Below are 21,203 nucleotides of genomic sequence, written 5' to 3'. Positions count from 1 at the left end.
CGTACATGAGCGTACATACTCACAGAGAGATATGAATAAGTATTTCCATGTGTGTATGTACGTAAGTTTTCTGATTGCAAGCGTGTGCGCGATACCGTGATAAGCTGCGGTTAGCCGACCCTTTTTTCCTGGAACCTTTCCACCCACAAATAGCGCGCAGCATCAAACTCAGTATATATGTACATATATGCGGGATCATTACATAAGATGCAAAAGTCGCATGATTGTACCGGCGGTACTGTGTGCAAGGGACTTTTTTATTTTTAAATATGTACGAGAGTTTCGATAAAATTTCGCGCTTGGTATACGCGTATGGGTCTCCTTATCGCGTGAGAAAGTCAGGGGGAACGTCTACAGTTCCCGCACAATACCGCCAATCGCGATGATATAAATCAGACAATCGAAAATTAAGAAATAAACATGAATAAATAGAATAATTTTTGCTCCCGATACCTACTGTGAGTGGTAAAATTTATTAATAGCTACGGCGTTGAAGTTTGCGGGTCGACCGGAGATAAAGAATTGGGCCTTTCCTGTTCGGCGAGCCGGGAGCGAAGAAAGAGAGAGAAGGAGACATGCATACATTATATATATATTTATATGTGTATGTATATTCGCGGTTGGACAAGTGGCGGTTTATTATTGCCACGTTGATGGTCTGCGGGACGGCCGTCGGGTCCCTTCTTCTATCTCGCGGTTGGCCCAGTGAATGTGGCATGCGACCCTGAGGCCCCAGCAACACCGCGCGATGTGCACCGAGAGTCTCTCATAGCTGCCCTTGGATGCAGCGCCGACGACGTGCAGAGTGCATTGGCACTTGAAAGTGCATAACATCTCGTCGGTCGGCGCGTCCTCCTGCAGCCGCACCCGCGGGACGCTCGCTGCTAGCTCCTCTTCGTCGTCGTCGTCTCAGAGATTCTACTCCTTCTGCTTGCCCGCGAACGAACATCCGCGGGGCGGTAACAAAGAACCTGAATCTCCTTACGGGGACCTGAGTTAAGGACTCCTTTTTTCTAAGCCTCTCTTTATCTCACTTCGTATCTCTTTCTGAGTACCAATTTTTACCCAGCTTTTGAAAAAACGCGGGAATTCCTAGGGAATTTTTCGACTCCGCTGTTGGTAACCAAAGTCTAGCCGTAGCTAGGGCAATATGGCGGCGCGAATCGCTGGCAGCTGATTAGTTTAGGTTAATTATCCTAGTACCAAGACACGAAGAACCTCGTGGCGAGTTTTCGAGCTTACAGTTTATTACTTTGACACGGTGCATCCGGTGAAATTTACCATGAGAAACCAGTTTCGTAATTAAATATGTACACGTAAAGAGGGTTATATTTTCTCCCGCTAGCTGGCGTCTTGTGATGCGAGATTTCAAATTTTTAACTACCTTTATCATTAATATGTGTTTTTTTTCCTTTTTCATTTTATACTCTGCTCAATTGAAAATCTTTACAGCACAAATCTCCGGTTTACATAATATATTTCACGAATTTGAATATACATTAGTACTAAAACAGCGTATTGTATCCAGTGTGGGGATAATTGATGGATGCGCTGCAGGGTTTCCGACTTGCGTGAAGGTCGATTAACGAGGATCAAGCGCCTGCGCTGGGCTGCGCGGCATCGGCGCCACTGGCTATCGGAATGCCGCGTGGGAACCATAGCCACAACACACTGGGCATAATACCTATCGGCCAAGGTCGTAAGGCCCAAACAACACCGGGTTTCGTTTTCCGTTATAGATCGGCGAGTGCCTGCGCGATATTCTCGTCCTCTGATCCACTGTTCTAATTTTTTTTCCGCCTAATATTCGACCAGGTTAAGGTGTTGAACGCATACCATCATTTTTCCAAAACACCGAAAGCGATCTGCAAACGAAGTAATTAAAATGAGTTTCACGAGAAGAACGGGAACCAGATAAGATCGTCCCGAGATCTGGAACCGTAGTCGTCATGTGCGTTTGTGTATACGTTTGAGATCATCGCCGGTTGATTAGGGCCGAAAAATCCCGCGCGCGGGAAAAGATTTCAAAGGGACCGAGCGAAACCTGTTCTTCTTTGGGATTTAGCCCTGCTCAAAGAGCCTTACGGCAGTCGGGCCCCGGGGCCAGCCTTGAAGGAATGCATTACAGCGCGTTCTTGGGTTGGGCCCGAACCCTGCGTGGGCCCGCAGGCCAGGTTAAGGCCCTGGTAATGTTATACGACGACGCAGACGTTTCCTCGTACAGTTTTCGGGCCCTTTTAAACCCACGGCGGGGTTTAACTCGACCCAGACAGCGCGAAACTCAGGTCTGTTCCGGTTCTCGGAAACAGTACACGAAATTGTTATTCTACGGAGAAAAAAAATCTATACCTCTTTCGTCCAGGGCCCTTTCACCAGCTCCGGGTTCACAACCTTGACCCATCTCTGCTGACACTGGACGTCACTTCGGTCCGGAAAATGAGCGGCAACCGCGTCCCAGCGTAATCCTGATCCGAGTTTTTCCGTAGTGCCGACAAGTTGCTTCAGAAGCGCGTCCTGCGAAAACGAAAGCCAAATTTCAATATTTCAACCGAGATGAAAGATTGTACATTGCAAGAATTCCTCGCGAAAAATCGAGGCGAAAGTTCCTTTGCGCGAACTTTGAGCGATCGACGATTCTCGAGTTACGAGAAAATCACCGAAGCGGCCAATCGCCGCGCCGAGACGCATCTGACGTCACTAAGGGCCTTACCTCTACGCGAGCTCTGATTGGCCGACCTTATTAGTCCCGTAACTCGAGAACCGTAAGTTTCTCAACAATTTCGCAAAGGAACTTTATCCTCAGTTTTCACCGAGGAATCTGTACATTTGATGGAAAAATGATTGAAATCAAATGAGGGTGTAATTTGAACCGAAAGGAGAATGCGGACATGAAAAATATGAACGATTCAAATGAAAATCAGTCTTCCATTGAATATGAATTTTACGTATAAAATTTTTCAAGGGTCAATGAGCCTGACACAGAAGAATTGATTACGCGCTTTTCTTTGCCGAATAAAGAAATGGAAAAAAAACATCGATTCACGACACCCATTTGACCGTAAATATACACAATATGAGGCATGCACGCATATGAGCACGTGTGATCAACCTTTGTAACCTTTCCCATGGGAAAATATCCCATAAACGAATATACAGGTATAGAGATAGCCGTAGGTACGGGCACTGCACCCCACGTGCACAAACTCTCACCTATACCCAGACGCATCTGTTATAGGTTACATCTGCCCGTACGTAACCATCACGCGCTATTATATAACTCAGGGTGAATCAGCCCTTTTTCCTCCTCTTTGTCGGGGCCCTAATTTGCCCCCTTGTTTCTTTCATCCGGCCCATTTTTTTTTTTCTTCTTCTCATTTTGATTTTTCATTCCCTTCTCATTTTTCAGTTTTCCCAATGAAAAGTAAATTCGTTTTTTACACGGTACATGAATAAACGGTAAAAACAAACGAGAAGAATATCTTCCATCAACCACCGATTCTTCTCACCTCTTCTTTGGTCCAACGTCCTTTGTTTATGTGTTTTCCTGGCCCCTGTTGTGCGGTGTTTGTCCCCGAATTCGAATTCAACGAGTTTGCCGGATTCAGGGACGAGGATCCGTACTCGCCTTCCGATTCGTCACCGCTGCTCGAACCGTAACCAGAACGGGATCTGAAAGGTAATTAAAAATTGAAAGAGCTTTAGCAACCGGTCGTACATTCGTGGTGGAAAAATTTGATTTCGAACAAGATCGCGATGTAAACCAAGAAATTATAGAAATAATCAACAGGCAAAGAGATCTGGCCTGCTAATATCATCGTATCACGGGTATAGATCTGGTCGAAACCACGCATGGTTCCAGATAGATCCTGTTCTTCATGTCGCGATCATCGCCACCGTTTTCTCTCCTCCTCATCGCTCGTGCCATTAAATCTTGTTCTAGGTATACATACATGCACGTTTGGGAATGCACTAAGAGTGTGTCTCGTCGTGAATAATTCATAGTGTCCATACTGCCAGTGCGCGAGTATGCAGCCACCACAACACGACGGTTCATCCATCCGCGGAGAGGAACAGCCGTTGAATGAGTCGTTGCCTTTTAATTCTCGTCTCTCCCCGTTCCTTCCTTTTTTCTACATTCAATTTAAAGATCGAGATCCTCTCATCTTTGGTCTCTCGCGTTTGGCGACAAGCGAAACGCGGTACATTATTAAACGCACGTTCTTCACCCAACGAAAGGACGACAGAGAGAAAAGAAAAGAATCAGCGATAGAGAAAATGACGTTGGTACAAAGACACTTGGATATATCGGATGGTTTTCTTTCTCATAATTAGGTAGTTAAACTCGCGCGTGTTTCTTCAACTTCTAGGGGGCGTCTGCGGCAGCATATCGAACGGCTTGAGTAATCGTCCCGTCGAGTATAAAAGCGAGATATTACACTTTACGGGACATTTGAGTAGCTGGCGGTGGTGGCGCCAATGGGTTGACATCCGGTATGGGGGAGTAGCGTTAGATATAATAAAGCCTGGTGGTAAAATGCCTTCTGAGCAAAGAGCACGCGTGGTATCAAGGAACGAGCTGCTTGGTGACAACGACGACGACACTCCTCCAGACTCCCTTCTTCTCTCGCAGGACAGACGAGGAGGAGGAGGAGGAGGAGGAGGAGGAGGAGGAGGAGGAGGAGAAATAATCTTGAGCACACACAACACGCTCGCGTGTTATAAAAACACTCTGGTAATATACAAAAATTTCATTCCGCCGGTAAGAAGTCAAGGCGAGAATTGAAGATGAGATAAAAAAAAAAAAAAAATTAAACAAGACGAGGATGGATGGATAAAAAGATCCAAACCAATGGAATTCTTTCTTTCCATTCCGTTGGTCTCAAAGTACTTATGATTCTGATAAAAGCTCCTTCGGTGGGTTGTAAAATTGGAGAAATTTTCTTATTAGTTACCAGAAGATCGAGACGAAAAATACGTCTTGTCGGTTCATTAGTAAAGAACGAAGTAGAGAGAATATCTCCGAGATATATCGCATCGGATCCCGTCGCGTCGCAAAGGCATAAAAATAGTGGCAAAGAAAGTGAGCTGCATATAATTATTATACACAATTCATGACCGGACGGCGTAAAGTGAATGGCTCGGGACAAACTGGCTGGCGATGAATGGAGACGCACACACACACACACACACACACACACACGAAGTACGAACACACGTAGATATTCGTTGACACTTCACGTTTACTGCAACAGCAACGCTTCAAGGATCGAGATTATCGCCCTCTCGGTTTATCCCTGAGAGGAGAGAGGCGATCCTCACCTTTAGGTCGTAAAGATCGGTCCGAAGGTTCGGACGGCGAGAGACTTTGAGCGTTTCGACAAGTTCCTTGTTCGTCTCGGATCATAAACTGAGAAAAATTTCCATAGAACCGTATTTTTCAATTGTGTAAAAAAAATGAAAATAGTCAAGGACCGAGCGGTAACCGGAAATAAAAATTTCTCTTAGTGTATAATAATTAATTAGAACGAGGAAAGAAAACGAAATGTTGCAAAAAGGAGCTGGGAGAATAATGTGAGAGATGAATAATTTTGTAACTTTACATGTGGTGCGGGGTGAAAAAAATTAGAAACAAATCTTCTACGATACAATATATATAACAACGAGACTGACGTCCGGTTTATATTTCGATTACATATATACATACATACATGTAGGAGCGCGTTGAAAACGTGATAAGATTGCACAAACAATTTTTTTCCGTCTCGTTTGTTGCTTTTTTTTTTTTTTCTTTTCTTTAAATAATGTATTTATTTTTTCTCATTCCTTTTTCGAACAGTAAAACACGGACGGCACGCGTGAGTCAAGTTTGGGAACGGAAATCACGTACAAGTTTGAAGTAACGTAAAACTGCTTCTATACTTCCGGAAATCAACTTCACGAAAAAAGGAGAAGAAATGAAAAAAAAAAAAAAAGAAAAATGATTAGATATTGAAAATTTTTACGATCAGGTTTCAACTATACGCAATGCCACCATACGTGTGGTATAAATTTTTATATTCAAGAGTTAAAAAAGTTTTCATCCCCGGTTTTAGATCGAGAATATTAAGATTCGTTGTAAAATCATGCGGCGCAAATTAGAGAGGAGAGAATCGCTCCAATCTTACAGCATCGTCACGACGGATATTTGGTTACAGTTTTTACACTGATTAACAACGCCGCGGGGTCAAGTTCCGTCTATCTCCGGGTTGCATAGGCTACGCCGGAATTCCGCAGCAGGGAACTATCGGACTTCTTCATTCCCAGGACGTTGATGCGCGTAGCGATAATACGGATAGACGAGATTCGGGGAAATCCTACTTCGCTATCGCGTATAATTATGTGAAAATAAAAGTAGGGAAAGGAATGCTCGGATCGACAAAATAGATTTTGTTTCAGTCCGTTTACCTATTTCAATCCAACTAAGATGACTTCGATTCGACAATTTCGATTCGGTTGGTTTGCCAAAATGATTTACTCAATTTTTAGTCGTGTCGATCACGCGTTTATTTGATGAAAAATTCACATTATTGGAATGAACTCGCGACGTGTTATCCTGAATAAATTGACAGTCGGCATGATCGTTAAAAAGGTTCGATTCAATTCTGTATTAATTTGTGAAAAGTATTTTGTTGAATTAAGTACTATTAAGGACTAATACAGCATTTAGTTGAATATCGGACGAACGTATCAACCGACTCAAACCTTCGACGATTCGAAAAGAGGAAGAGGAAGCGGCTGGGAAGGAAATTTTCAATAGGTAAAAAACGTCGACCCGCATACGCGAGAAGCTTCGTCGAATCGATGAACTCGAGTTTCGGATTTCCATAGGCTCGGGGTAATTCGGTCATTCATTCATCGCCGTTGGATGATATCGAGTGTAAAGCCATCGGGTATACGGGCAAAATTCGGAAATCGAACGCCGAATTTCCGGTGCCAGAGACGAGACGAGACGCAACGAAACGTGAAATTTCGAGGGTGAGAAATACGACGATAACGTTAAAAATCAAGGCTGCCTGCGTGATCGTCGATTATTTTTTCTTTATTTTTCCGGTTTAAAACATCGGGATTTTAATAACATCCGTTCCTTTCTCGTCGCGAGTAGGAAACGAGAAATTGTGTAACGCGGTTTCGAAACGAAACAAATTTCTCCTTCCTCTTCCTTTTCATTCAAGGTGGTCTCGCGGGTTGACCGGACGATGGCCGGAAGTAAGTTGACGAGATCAGATTGCGTTCGAGCGAGTTGGAAAGAAGGAAACGGTTTGTCGTAAGGTGAACGAAGAGTCGAAAGAGAAAAAAAAAAAAGAAAGAAAAGAAAAGAAAAGGTAATGGTAGGTTTTTTTTGTCGCGCTTCGAGTAACTACAAAGTGATCGAAATCTTGAAAAGGTATCCTTCGGTAGGATAATTCGTCGTCGAGGAAATGAAAATTGCGGTTAGTTGACAGGAAATTAATTAGTGCCTGCACTCCTACGTTCATCGTCCAACGGGGTAAAAATTGTAACTCCAGGATGTGGTCTCTCAGGTTCAGCACACGCCGCTGAATATCGAAGGAATTGTACGACCGGAATACAAGACAGAAGAATAAGAAGAAGGAGGGGGAGGAGGAAGAAAAAGGGAGCAAGGAAAGTCACCAAGTCCAGGTCTCGGTGGTTGTAAGGATGAGCCTGGACGGAAAGCAGGAAGGATATCTAGCCAACCGTGACGCGTATCCTGTCCCTTAAAGTCACAGCGGGAGAAATTGAGATGATTTTCAAGATTACGACAAGCTGCCCGGAAACGAAAGTTGCGAGCGGAGTTTCGATTTTTTTTTTTGTTGTTTTTATTTATATGTATATATATTAGGGTGGTCCTTGTTTAGGGTGTTGACGAATTTTTACCGCTCCATCACTGAAATCAATTTCAAATCATTTGAAAAGAGTCGCCAAATTTTTTCAGATTCTTACAGCAAGTCTGAGATAGCCCGCGTTGTGATCGAAGCTTCTTATGGAAGTGACGTGAGAAAAACTTTATTTCGCACCATATATTTTATCGCGAAAGTAATAATGTTCAAAAAAATCTGTAACCGCGAGGTTTTAGTCGGCACAAGCGATGCTGTATGGAAAAAAAAATACACATCGTCGTACGAGGCAATCTAGACGAATTGCACTTCCTCTAAATAAAAGAAAAGTCAGGTTTCGAGGTTGTGCAATTCGTCTAGATTGCCTCGTACGACGATGTGTATTTTTTCCCAGACAGTAGCACTAATTCTCACCAAAACTTCGCGGTTACAGATTATTTGGAACATCATTACTCTTGCAATAAAATATATACTGAGAAAAAAAAGTTTCACCCGTGTTAATTTCCATAAGAAACTTCGATCACAATGCGGACTGTCTTTGATTCGATGTAAAAATCTGAAAAAATTAGGCGATTGTTTTCGAATTATTTGAAGTTGATTTGGGGGATGGTCTGGCAAAAATTCGTCAACACCCTGAATAAGGACCACCCTAATATATATATATATATATATGCCATCGTCTTCCAATATTTTGGAACACGATTGCGAGTTGTTTTCAATGTATAATTTTCAAAACAATCTCTACGGAAACGTAACCGCGCTATTTTCTTACGTTGTGTAATAATTATCATGTTCGGTGTGAACGGTGAACGTTGAAAATAAAGATTGCATATCGGCTAGAAATGGTGGTTTAACACGTAGCCTAGAACGGATCTTTATAAAAAATAGAGCGGGTGACCTAGTGTTGCACTATGCGGTTAGATAAAGTAATAGTAATTAACACGGCATTAATTAATTATAATATGCGATTGGTACGTTATGAAAATATTATTTTCGTAATCAAAACCGTGACCGATCCGTGTTAACGTGATTTATTACTTGTGTAAACATTAATTCGTGCAAGAACTTGGGTCTTATTTTGTCATTTATTTATTTATTTATTTATTTATTTATTTATTTATTTATTTATTTATAACTTTTTTCATAAAACGGTATAAAGAATATTTTTGAACGTACGTAGAAAACACATACAATACAATATATACACGTGTATTATAAGTATAATGTAAGCCGCAAGTATTTCTTATATAAATGGGTGATAAAAAAAATAAAAATAAAAAGTAAAAATTCCGACCAATTTGAGTACGTGATTAATCATAGCAAGGAATTGCGACGGTGTGTTATATTATCTGGCACCGAAGCTCGTGTCAACATATATAACGGCCATTCTCGCTCTGCAATACAGACGCATGTGTGTACATGCATATATAGTAGACATTGGTCGAGTTTTATGGTCCCGGAAAGAACACGTGGTTGTACACATATATAGGTATATAGTATACTTATGTATATATACATACATATTATACATATATATATATATGTATGCGGCGTATAGTTGAGAGGCAAGAGTCAATTTGACCAGGATTTATTTAAACCACGTCGCTGTGTAATATATACCCATATAAAATGTATAATATAACGAAACGACCAGCTGTTGCCGAGTATATACATAATATTAAACATATAACGTGGTATCGTACATACATACATACATACATATATACATATATATACTCAATATTGTACGTTATAAATTTTTAAACTGGTAACCGTCGAAACGTTCCATTGAAAAAAACGAAAGTAAGAATATATATATATATCCAGCATATGCTAATTTGCGTAGAGAGGAAATTCCAATCTCGGCAGGTTTATATTCTCTGCGGAGTGTAATAAAAGTATGTGGGAGAAATAAATGTTAAAAAATAAAAGCGCAATGTTGATGATAATAATGATAATAAATCGACAAAAAAGACGAAAAGACCGACGCAGTCATCAAACTTATATACATATGTGTATATATGTATATGTATGTATGTATATATGTATCCCAGAATCTCGGACGCACGTGGCGTTTTGGCCGGATCGAAACGACGAACAGCCTCGGGCGTTTACCCCTTTCAATCAATTTTTGGTAGCTGGGAAATATGTGGATGTGATGACTGGATTATACATAAATTTTTTTTGTTTTTGTTTTAGTAAAGAACGATTTTCACAAAATCGGTCGAATGCGGTTCCTTTCTTCGTTAAAGAGAATAATTAACAAACTATGGAAGACCCTTTTCACCCCGGTCAAGAATCAATTCTAATAATATGGTTCGATGACAATTAATGAATCAGGCACTGTATAAAATATAAAATCGTCAAAAAAAAAAAAAAAAATGCATTCACACCAAATCGTAGATTCGCAAATGTAATATGAGGGTATGATCTTTGAAATCTTATCAACAAATGTTTAAAAAAAAAAAAAAACGATCGCGTACGAAATTTGACTATTTTCAGAAAGGTGTCATATTAATCCCGCGACGATACGACCGCGTAACGAACGACAAAGGGCCAATTATTTGTCAGAGGTCCGATAAGAGAGAGAGAGAGAGACCCTGTCGACCATCTGTGCTTTGTATTGCCCCCCGGTACTCGGCATATGCGCCCCCCCCCCCCCCCCCCCCCCCACTCCACCCCATCGCGGCATGTGAGACCACCTTCACCTACGACTCTCGTCGGAGGCCTCCCCGAAAACGGCACACGCACTCACGCCATGCAGGGGTGCGAGCAGAGAGCGAGACAACTTTGCCGCCGCGGCAGCTGCCTCTGGTCACCACCTATCGATCTAACAGACCGAAGTTTGCTCAAACCCGGTTCGACAACTCTGTTTGAAGAGGAACCGTAAGGGCTGTTGGTGCCGATTTGCCATTTTTTTTTTTTTTTTTTTTTTTTATGGTTTAACAAAAGATTACTTCTTTACTGTACAGCGATCGAAGAGGAGAACAATCGAGAAACGTGATTTCGATATCAACGATTACTGGAGCGATGTGTTCCGGCTTCTTCGCATATATTACATACCGGGAGAATCTGTTGAAAGTTGAAAACGAACCGCGCACGCGCGAGTTTTATCGGCTCTTCGCGCAGGCTGGCCAACCCGAGTTTTCGGCCGTCAAACTCTTTCCGCCGGCGACGCGGTTCCTACGAATTTTCGAGGTTAGGATCTCGAACAATCGAGACGGCGACTCGGAAAGGTTTCGGAAGCATTTGTCGTCGGGGCGGAAAGTCGATTCTTCGAAGAACGGTCGGAACTCGACGCTTACGCTCTTTGAAAATTCAAACGCAGACATTTTGCGTAGGTTGGCCCGCCTGCGTCGCGGACAAGAATATCGCCGCGGGAACGTTTCGCCGACCAATGAGATTTGATCATTCGGCGCACGCGCGGTTCGTTTTCAAGTTTCAAGAGATTCTCCCGGTATGTATATACATGCGTACAAGTCGCAGAATTATAAGTAAGATCACCGTCGGTGTATTATATTTACTGCTTTGGAACGAGAAAAAAAAATGGGGCGGAGGGGATCAAATTCCATTAAATTTCGCCGAGTAAATAATTACGTTCCGATGAAGAATCTTAGAAAAGACCGTGCCCGATATGCTTAGCCATTACGCAGCTGATAAAAATAAGATACATGCGAATATAATATCCGGACAAGATTCGGATTTGACAAGGGAAGAAAAAATAAACGAATAAATGATTGAGGCAAAAAAATTTGAGAAAACCTGTCTGAAACAAGAGTAGATATGACGGAAGATAAAGAGAAAAGAAAATTATAAAAATCGTACCGTCCGGAATTTCGATTCGAAATAATGCAACGCAACAGTTAAATTTTTGAATATACACAGGCGTTCGTTATACAAGATAAATATACCAACACAGATACGTATGTAAAACTTGCAGGTTAGTTATGTAAGAATATACGGTGGTTTTTTAAATATCCAACGGTCTCCCGCGCGTCGCTTCATCCTTGAGTTTCAAATCCCGAGTCGCTTGCGGCACGTGGCGTGAAAAATTTTTATATTTTATACCGCTCCCACGATGTTGGCGAAAAGAGCAGAATAAAAAAAAAAAAAATAAAATATTTGCGAACCCTGACAAAAAAAGTAAAAAAAAAAAAAAAAAAAAAAAACAAATATGAGGAAAACAAAAATAAAGAAAGAAAAATTACATAATGGAAGGCCGCAAAGTGATCACTGGCGCGTGTATATATATATATATGTATACACACACACACACATTATCAATGATAAAATAATATAATAAAATGACCAACGGTTGATCCGAGAACGTGAAATTCGAGAAAAAAAATAGACGAATTTAGAAACAAAAACCAAAAAAAAAAAAAAAAGACAATTATGTCAAGAGATATAAAATATGTTTTCGCGATCCTTGATCTTCGTATATATACATATATATGAATGTACATACATAGCGTACATGCTGGATGATAAGGATGCCGGACAGACATTATTACGTGTATTATACATGTATTGTGTAAGCACTATTATATGTATGTATATATATTCATATATATATACATAAACACGTGCGTCTTAATGTGGATATAATAAATCGGTGAGAGTGCCGTCGTGGTTGCCCATTCATGCGACGTCTCGAATTAAAAATTCGATCTCTGAAACCGGCAAGCGGCAACAGAGTCGGGTTATATTCACGAGGACCTGTTTCCTCGTCGAGGATCCGTTTTTTTTTTTCTTCCTTTTCCTCCTTACGTACAATTTATACAACATACCGACGTCTGGTTTTTTTAAATTTTTTTTCTCTTTTCTTTTTTCTCAGCTTCGAAACGCGCGCGAACACAAAGGAAGAAAAGAAAGAATAAAAACAAGAAACAACGGAATATTGATATTGAAATTGAAATTGAATTTTTATTTATTTATTTATTTTTTTTATTTCATTCATCCGTACAGCTATATATATACATGCGAGTAATCGCGAGACTTGTTTTCGCTTCCCGTAATGGAATTTGGCGACCGTTAGCGTTTCAAAGCTGATTCGCAAGTGTGGAATACACACGTGTACCTGTAATACATAAAGGAATTCCCTCGAGTCATTTTGGCAATCTTGTAAGAGGCTATAAAATACGTATGAAGTGCAACTACGCGTGACTGAATTTTTTTTTCTTTTTCTTTATTTTCGCACAGAGCCAGGCGATAAATTATACAACATTTTTACATTTCTACGGGTATTGTAATATATTTATACAACGCGAGCATGTTTTACTCGTTTTTCCACGCTTGTTTTCCGTTCACAAAACAACCGTTTCCACGACGGTAAGGCGAATCTGCGAATGCGCACGCGCGGAGTACCGAAAATACAACTTTCAAGTCCTAGGAGTCGAAAAGTGTTCTTTTCCGCACTCCGCGCATGCGTCGTCGCGGAAAAAATCTGACGTCACGCGACTCGTAACCTCGATTTCTTGCTTGGTGAAAAAAATGCGCAACATACTCTTGTTCACGCAAAAGAATCGTATAATAGAGTATACATCGTGAAAGGAAATATGCAGGACGCGTAAGGGAAACGGAGATGTGTAGGTATGTACGTAGTTTGATTCAGCAGGTGTCGGCGGGGTGAACGAATAGGCGGCAGCTGCGGTTCTCAAGGGATGGCAGAACCAGCAATACCAACAGCCGCCTCCCAGGGTTACACGAATTACTTTTCTACTGATGTTGCGTTGCATAATTTCGGTAAAAAAAAAAAAAAAAACTGTATGCGGGAAAAAATTATCGATACAAACAAATTCAAATTCGAATTAGGTACTTTCTTTCATATGTGTTATAACAGAAAAAAAAAACAGATTTATGCGCTGTGTATGATAAAGAAACTAAAGAAATTATATGTACAGTAATGTTCGTTGATAGGTTGTTTTTTTTTTTTTTTTTTTTTAATCAAAACTGAAACGAATATTCTCTATATAAAAATTTTACGTGTCTATGATCAATTTAATCGTCGGTTCGTTTCTTCTCTCACTCGCGTAACTCTGGTCAATGGCACATAAAATTTTGTTCAACAGGAAGCTCGTTCCAGTGTTTTTCTTTTCTTTTCTTTTCTTTCATTCCTTCTTTTTTTTTTGTTTTTTTTTTTGAAAGTTTCGGGGAACAATTACGCACAACTGACATTTAATTAATACATACCATCCGAGGGTTAAGCTCTTAATAAATTTCGCCTCTCAATTTTATATTCGTATCTTCGTTTGGAAGTTATAGAAAAAATCAATCCCGAGGCAATGTTCGGTCTTCAACGATTTGTATTTAATAATGCGTAAAAGGCGCGACATGTCGGAGCTGTTTCGCAGGTGAAGCTGGAGGGCAGGTACGATGAGTGAATGGCTCTTTAAATTTTCTGCACAAAAGTGTGTGTGCGTGTGTGTGTGTGTGTGTATATATATATATATGAATGTATACGGTTCAAGTTGCAGAACAGACCAAAGTCAGCTGATTTTCACTAGCAACGGTACTTCAAATTTGGAGCAACTATACATACGTGTCATTGCAACACAGATCGGTATTTATTAATTATTACCATTACGATTGAATTAAAAAATTGCCAACGAAAGAGTTACGCAACAATTATTATAAGAGAATAAAAATCGGTTCAGATTGCTGGCCCGTTTGTGGTATAATATTAGCAAAAATATCCCGATTTGGGATATTGACGATTAAATTTCGTTTTGTTAGTTTTATTGTATATTTTCGGTAAAAAAAGAAAAAAAAAAAAAAAAACACATTCCCGTTTTGCAATTATTTGACTTACGTGAGATCGAGATCGATATCCTCACACGGGTAGGTGGTATGTACCCGATGGTTATACATACATAAATATGATAACGAGAAATCGAGAAGAGACTTGAATTCAAACGATACGATCGAATGTGTTTGAACGGCGTTATAGGTACAAGTTTACCTACGATAATAACGTATGTAGGTTTTTTATCACCTTGCACGCGAGAGAGAGAGAGAGAGAGAGAGAGAGAGAGAGAGAGAGAGAGAGAGGGGGGATGGAATAAGTCAACCGTTTCACGACTTTCGACGTATTTTTTATTTGCATCGAAGGCGGCTCCAAAGTAAATTGCAAAATAGATAAAATAGATCTAGCTATGGAAATAGGGTTGAATACGAACGTAGGTATAAACTAGAGAAAGGGTGTGAAGGGGGGTGATTGAACGGCGTGTATCGTCGTTAACGATCTTCTCGTCCGACATATTCTTTACATAAAATTCAAATTTCTCACATCAAGGTTACTACCGTACGTGTGCCGTATGTACGTACATATAATGTATAATAAGTTTACGCTCTACGTACAATAATTTCGGCACGTGCGGAGACGAGAAGAAAATAAGAAGCGGGCGTATCATCAGCTTCCGATTACATTATTTATCGCTTGTACGACCTCGAGGTAAACTTTATAATGCACGGTTCGTAGAGATACATTATACGCCTATTTCTGCGCGTTTTTTTAAACCTCCTGGTCAACGAACTATTCATCGATCCTGCTTACACACGCGCTATATATATATATATATATACACACACGCACACACACACACATGGATCCGGATACAAATTTTATGGTCCTTCTTTAACATCAGAAAAATAGAGGAAGTGTGATATCGGTGATTATTGTATGTCTTTTTTTCTTTTCTCCCACTCCCAAAATTGCGAAATTTATTGAATATTATTTTACAAATATTGCAGCGATGCGAGTATTTCTTTTGATTAAGCATCAAGATGACAACGACGATGACGACGATTATGACGATAATGCCGGACTGGGAAAAATTTCATTTGTTACAGTAACTAGAAAAATTGAGTGAAACGGGTATCGTTAAAAAAAAAAGTGTTTGAACATTGTTGGAGTTACGAAATACGATGTACGCCTAACAATTTTACCCTATCTTCGATCCTTTCTTGATTGTCGCAACGCAAAATCAGTTTGCTCTACCTTTTTAGCTATACAAGGCTTTGACGTCAATTTATTCTTGCGCGAGCGTTAAACTTTCGCAACGGTTGCAAGAAAATATATCAATCTCTCATTGCCAGTGCGAGAAGGTGCGATGTCCGTTAATATACTTTTTTTTCTCTCTATCCTACCCAACGCGATAAGGAATAGAGAGTAACCGCGGTACGTGTTACAGAGAAGGAGATATTTTTCCCGCCATCGGCGATGCGACGTCGCGCGTCTGGCTGCACGTTGTACACCGAAGAAAGAACGCAAGAGTGACGGGGGGATGAAGAGGATGAAGAGGGTGAAGGAGAAGGAAACGACTCCAGGTGGTGGTGATACGACCGTAAGAAGGGACTTACGGAGGGTGTTGGTTGCGTTTCTCTGTGTGCGTGCGTGTATATATATAAAAAAAAATATATATATACATACGTAAACACGCGTACGTGTAAATACGTATGATATACCTTACAGCTTGGCTAGACGACGAGGGCACGCGCCTCTTTACAACTCGCGATCGGCAACAGCTGCCGGAATCGAGGATGCATATACATAGTTTATAAGTATATGAAGAGGGTGAAGAGGACGACGAGGAAGACGAAAAGGAATTATAATGGGAGGGGAGAATTAGGAAAAAAAAAAACATAAATAATAATAATTTACGAGACGCCGCGGAAGGGAGGTAACTCCTTGTAATTCCTTGTATAATTTCAAAATTCACGAGAGCGACGATCGGACCTTGGAGATATCGCGGAGTTTAATTTTAAATATGTTATACACACGGATGTGTATGTAAATCCGCGAATAGCCGGATAAGCGGGGACAGAAGGAAGAAAGGAAGAAACGGAAGAATGATAATGAGGGCGAGGAACTCGCGAGAATTTTTCTTTCTCTCTTTTTTATTTTTTTTTTTTGTTTTTTCACGTTTTTCCTTCTCGTCCTCTCAAATCGCGTACATGAAAAATTGAAAAAAGAAAAGTGAGAGAGAATAAAAATAAATAAACAAAGAACGCGGACATTTGTACCGAATTCATTACCAGTCTTTGATTTCTCTTATTATTATTGTTATTATTATTATTATTATTGTTTGAGTTTGTATCTTTTTCCCTTGACATAAAATTTCACCGATAGTTGCTCGATCGCGAACGTCGTTGATTCAAAAGCCGCATTCACGCGGTGAACAACTAACTGCGGCTATTCGAGTTTCCGAAAAAAAACTAACCAGGAGAGCCCAAAACTCCTGTCGCAATCCGTCGGATGGATAAAGAAGAGGAATAAAAAAAGAAGAATAGAACTAGGCGGCATCTTTCTTCCGATCACTTTCCCTCTTAATATGTATCTTTTTTTTTTTCATTCATTCTTTCTTTCTTTTCTTTTTTTTTTTTTTTTTTCTTCATTTCCCGGCTACGCGAGAGGATAGGAGATAGGATAGAATAGGAGCACACAAACCTTTTCGTATCGTATTACACGGCATAACGCGACTCGTCACGTGCCGTTGTATACAACCTCCGATGCATTTGCTCTTTAAACAAAAAAAAAAAAACAAATTTATCCCCGTTAATCTTTCTTCATCAATGAGGAAAAAAATACCGCTGCTTGTATGTATATATATATATATACACACACTTGATGCTTTTAACTCAAAACGCGTCACTTCTTCTTCTTCTTCTTCGACGGATCGTTTACCCGTATATCACATACCTGCACACAGGTGAATGAATGAACTGAGAATGAGAGAGTTGAGAGCAAAAATAAAAATAAAATAGATAAAATCAAAAATAAAATGACGAAAGAGAGAAAGAAAGAAAAAAAAATCACACTCCGTTCATTCATTTATCCGTTAAGGTTGCAACACGCAGCGTGATTCATAGTTACTATTCGTGTACATATACCTATATATATATATATATGCAATTCGCTTGTACGATATGCTATTAAAATACCTTGTACGCCTACGTTGTACGCTCGCAGCGAAACGTAACGTAACGTAACGTAACCGAATCTCCTGCATCATCACGCGTCATTGCTTGCTGTTTATGTATTATTATACTATAAAAATACCCACGTTCATTCGCATCGTTACTTCGCGTCACGCCGCACAAGTGGAATTTTTGAATGCGTGCGATACTCGTTTATTACACACACATTCCTCGTGTAACATGCGAATTTAGAAAAATAATTTCAATAATTTTTGCACAATTATATTCACAAGAATAATCGCGATATTAAGGGGGGTGGGGGGAAGAAATTACGTTGTTTTGACATTTCGAAGGAAATAATTTCATAAACGTGTCGTGTATTATATAATAATAACAACAACAACAACAACAACAACAATAATAATAATAATAAAGTGCATCACTCGTATCTCGTTGTCAGTAGCTTTGTAATACACTATATTAAATGATGAAAGATGATTAAAAAAAAAAGAGAGAAAGAATAAAAAATGTATATCACATGCGACTCGAGAGAGAATCGCAGGGCCAGCTTTTCCGAGCTTTGATTAAAGAGAAACGCCCACCGCAGGGCTTATTACAGCCTTGTAATATTCCAGCAAGCAACGATGAAAGATTAGGAAACACTTTCGGCGTTTCATTTACCTACGAACGTGACAAAAGAATTCAAACCCTAATCACTGTAAGAAGGCAACTCGCAGAGTCGTTTATAAAACGTAGGGCGAAAAACTGGAGGATAAAAAAAGACGCGGGACGATAACTTGTCGATCTTAAATGTAATTGTTTCAAAAATTAAAGTAAGTTAAAAAAGTCAGTAATTTCGATATTCTGAAAAAAAAAAAAAAAAAAAAAATTCCTTGGAATGTTTTCTGCAAAACTGTAAGTGTAAGTGATACATGAATATACGTACGTATCAGAGGATCGCAGACCGTGGGAAGGAATTCACCGCCGGTCATGATTTGAAGAAAAAATAAAAAAAAAATAAAAAAAATGTCCAATCGCGTCACAACGCGCCGCAATTCTAACGAACTACGTAACAATTATTTAACCTCACGAGTTACGAACCCGAGCTATCGTTTAACAAGGACCGTGAACTTTGTCAACCGCGTACAAACATTTGCCCGTCTTAACCATACTAGGTATATGCTTACATTAGAGAACAACGTTCGCCTTTCAAGTTTCAAAGATTCGCAAAAAAATTTAGCCGACTCGTGCCTCGACTTATCAAATAAACGACTGACTGAATTTTCGTGAAATTTCTAAATAATAATCTGTCTGTGCCTCGCGGAGCGAAATTTTACCAAATTTATAGATAAAATAAAAAATGCAAGGTATCGATTTGCTCGAAAGTTTTGGAATAAAAGTAAAAAATGAAAAAAAAAAAGAATGAAGCGAAAGGGAGTCGAGTTGGCACGGAATGCCCCATATGTGGGCATATATATTCCCTCGGTCGCGCATCACACGTACGTAGATGAGAGACATCTGGTCACCACCTGCCCTTACAGTAAGCGGGTTTACACGATCGAAGGTAAAAGGTACGGAGAAGGAAGAAGGAGAAGGACGGGGCTATTTTTACCCTGGCAATCGCGATGCAAGGATGCGTCGATGCAGGTAAATACCCGTGAAAAAATGTATAACAAACTCGGGGAAATTCGAAACACTGTTCAAACTTTGTATTATATATTTATTTATGCGGCTAAAAATATTACAATCGATGAAATGTATTGATTATATCGTCACTCAAAGTTTTTCTCTCGCTATTGCAACCGGTGCTAAATTTTTCCGATTATAACCGTAGGTGAAAATTTGCCTCAAAGATTTATCGTCGGTACCGTGTAGTGATAAAAAAAAAAAAATATATTAAATATACGTACAACATCGCAATTAGAAACGCAAAAAAAGTTCGCTAAAATTTTTCGATTGATTCAACCGTTTCTCAATCTATTGCCGAGTAAGAGTAAAAAGTTAAGAATCAAAAATCGCGTATCGATATGACAAATTGAACGTGAAAATTGAAAATGAAAAAAGAAAAAAAAAAAAAAAAACGACTCGCTCGGACATTACGTTCGGTTGTTAAAATTTTTTCCCACAGTGTACGGTTAAAAACAACGTGTTTTTAGTAGTTTGAAAATATCTCTCGATCCGCTGTGGCAATTTCACGCATCTTGTCCGGGAAATTGGCTAAAAACTTGATAAAATTTTACAATATCAAACGATATCAATGACGATTCGCGAGTCGCACCTGAACCTCGGTGTATAACGAAGGGTCGTCGGGAATGGTGGGAGAGGGTTTACGGGGGCGAGGGGATTCGGACCAATGTATTCTCATACTGGAGTATTAAACCGAGCAGAACAGAAACAAGCAAGGCGACCGACCCTTGATGGAAAAGGCGAGGAAAGGGAATCCCCTCGTCCCTTGAAGCCGGAGCACAGCGCGTGTTGTTGTTACGTAGCGTATGGTGTATTCCCAGGTATGTTACGTCTGTGTCTCTCTCTCTCTCTCTCTCTCTCTCTCTCTTTCTCTGCGCATGGAATAAGGGTGCTCGCGTTCCCATGACAAGTGTGTCGCAGCAGCCTGCGTGAATCTTTAATTTCTCCCCCCCCCCCCCCCCCCCTCCCCCGTGGGAATTCGGATCGAGGATCGAGGATCGAGGCGATGTGGACGGGGTGGCGTATTATAGAGGGAAATTAAAAGGTATAGGGCGGAGAGGGGGGGGGGGGAGGGAGGCGAAATTAGGATCCAATTTGCAGCCCTCCCCTCCCCCCTCCGACCCTCCCCCTCCATCCATCCATCCATCCAATCCTCCCCTACCAAAAGTCTGTCGTCCACCCGCAAAACCCCCAGAAGTCCCACAAGGCCCCTTTTCACACGGTGTTGAATTTCCATTCGCTTCTTCCACTTCTTCTTTTTCGAGACGGAGAGAGAGAGAGAGAGAGAGCGAGAGAGAGCGGATCTAATCGCGCTTCTATACGATTTCGCTGGCGAATAACATCGACGAAAAAATTCATCGTCTACTTCGATATTTGTCGTTTGTTGTTTTTTTTTTTTTGAAAAAGAAGAAGAAGAAGAAGAAGTTCTGTAAAAATGTCACTTTTGTCTCTCTCGTTTCATTGATTGGCGCGAGAAAAAATTAACTCGAATCGTTGGAAATATTGACGAAAAAGCAATTTTTCATTTATTTCTTCTACACTTTTGTAACGATACCACAGCGATTGTACAGAACTGTTAAAATAATAAATATTTGTGTAGACGAATTGATTCAAATTTTTGCATTACACACGCGCGCGCGTCTGAGTAGAAAAAAATGAATATTGTTTTTTTTTTTTTTTTTTTTCGTTCTCTTCTTTCAACTCCATTTGTAACAGCGATAAAAG

The 21,203-nt window shown here is 40.2% G+C and overlaps 1 protein-coding gene across 3 annotated transcripts in view; it reads right to left on the bottom strand.

Moving 5' to 3' along the window:
- Myb (proto-oncogene like protein Myb) overlaps positions 1-21,203 on the bottom strand; it is a 45,584-nt gene that overhangs the window by 7,070 nt on the left and 17,311 nt on the right. For all 3 annotated transcript variants that reach the window (XM_069136060.1, XM_069136062.1, XM_069136061.1), the window contains 2 exons: positions 3,507-3,669; positions 2,350-2,514 (listed from right to left, as the gene is read on the bottom strand). In XM_069136060.1, coding sequence (XP_068992161.1) covers positions 2,350-2,514; positions 3,507-3,669 — 328 coding nt within the window. The remainder of the gene's footprint in view (positions 1-2,349; positions 2,515-3,506; positions 3,670-21,203) is intronic.

The sequence above is a fragment of the Neodiprion pinetum genome, chromosome 5 (assembly GCF_021155775.2).
Source record: "Neodiprion pinetum isolate iyNeoPine1 chromosome 5, iyNeoPine1.2, whole genome shotgun sequence".
Lineage (NCBI taxonomy): Eukaryota > Metazoa > Arthropoda > Insecta > Hymenoptera > Diprionidae > Neodiprion > Neodiprion pinetum.
This window is presented reverse-complemented; position numbering and strand designations above follow the sequence as displayed.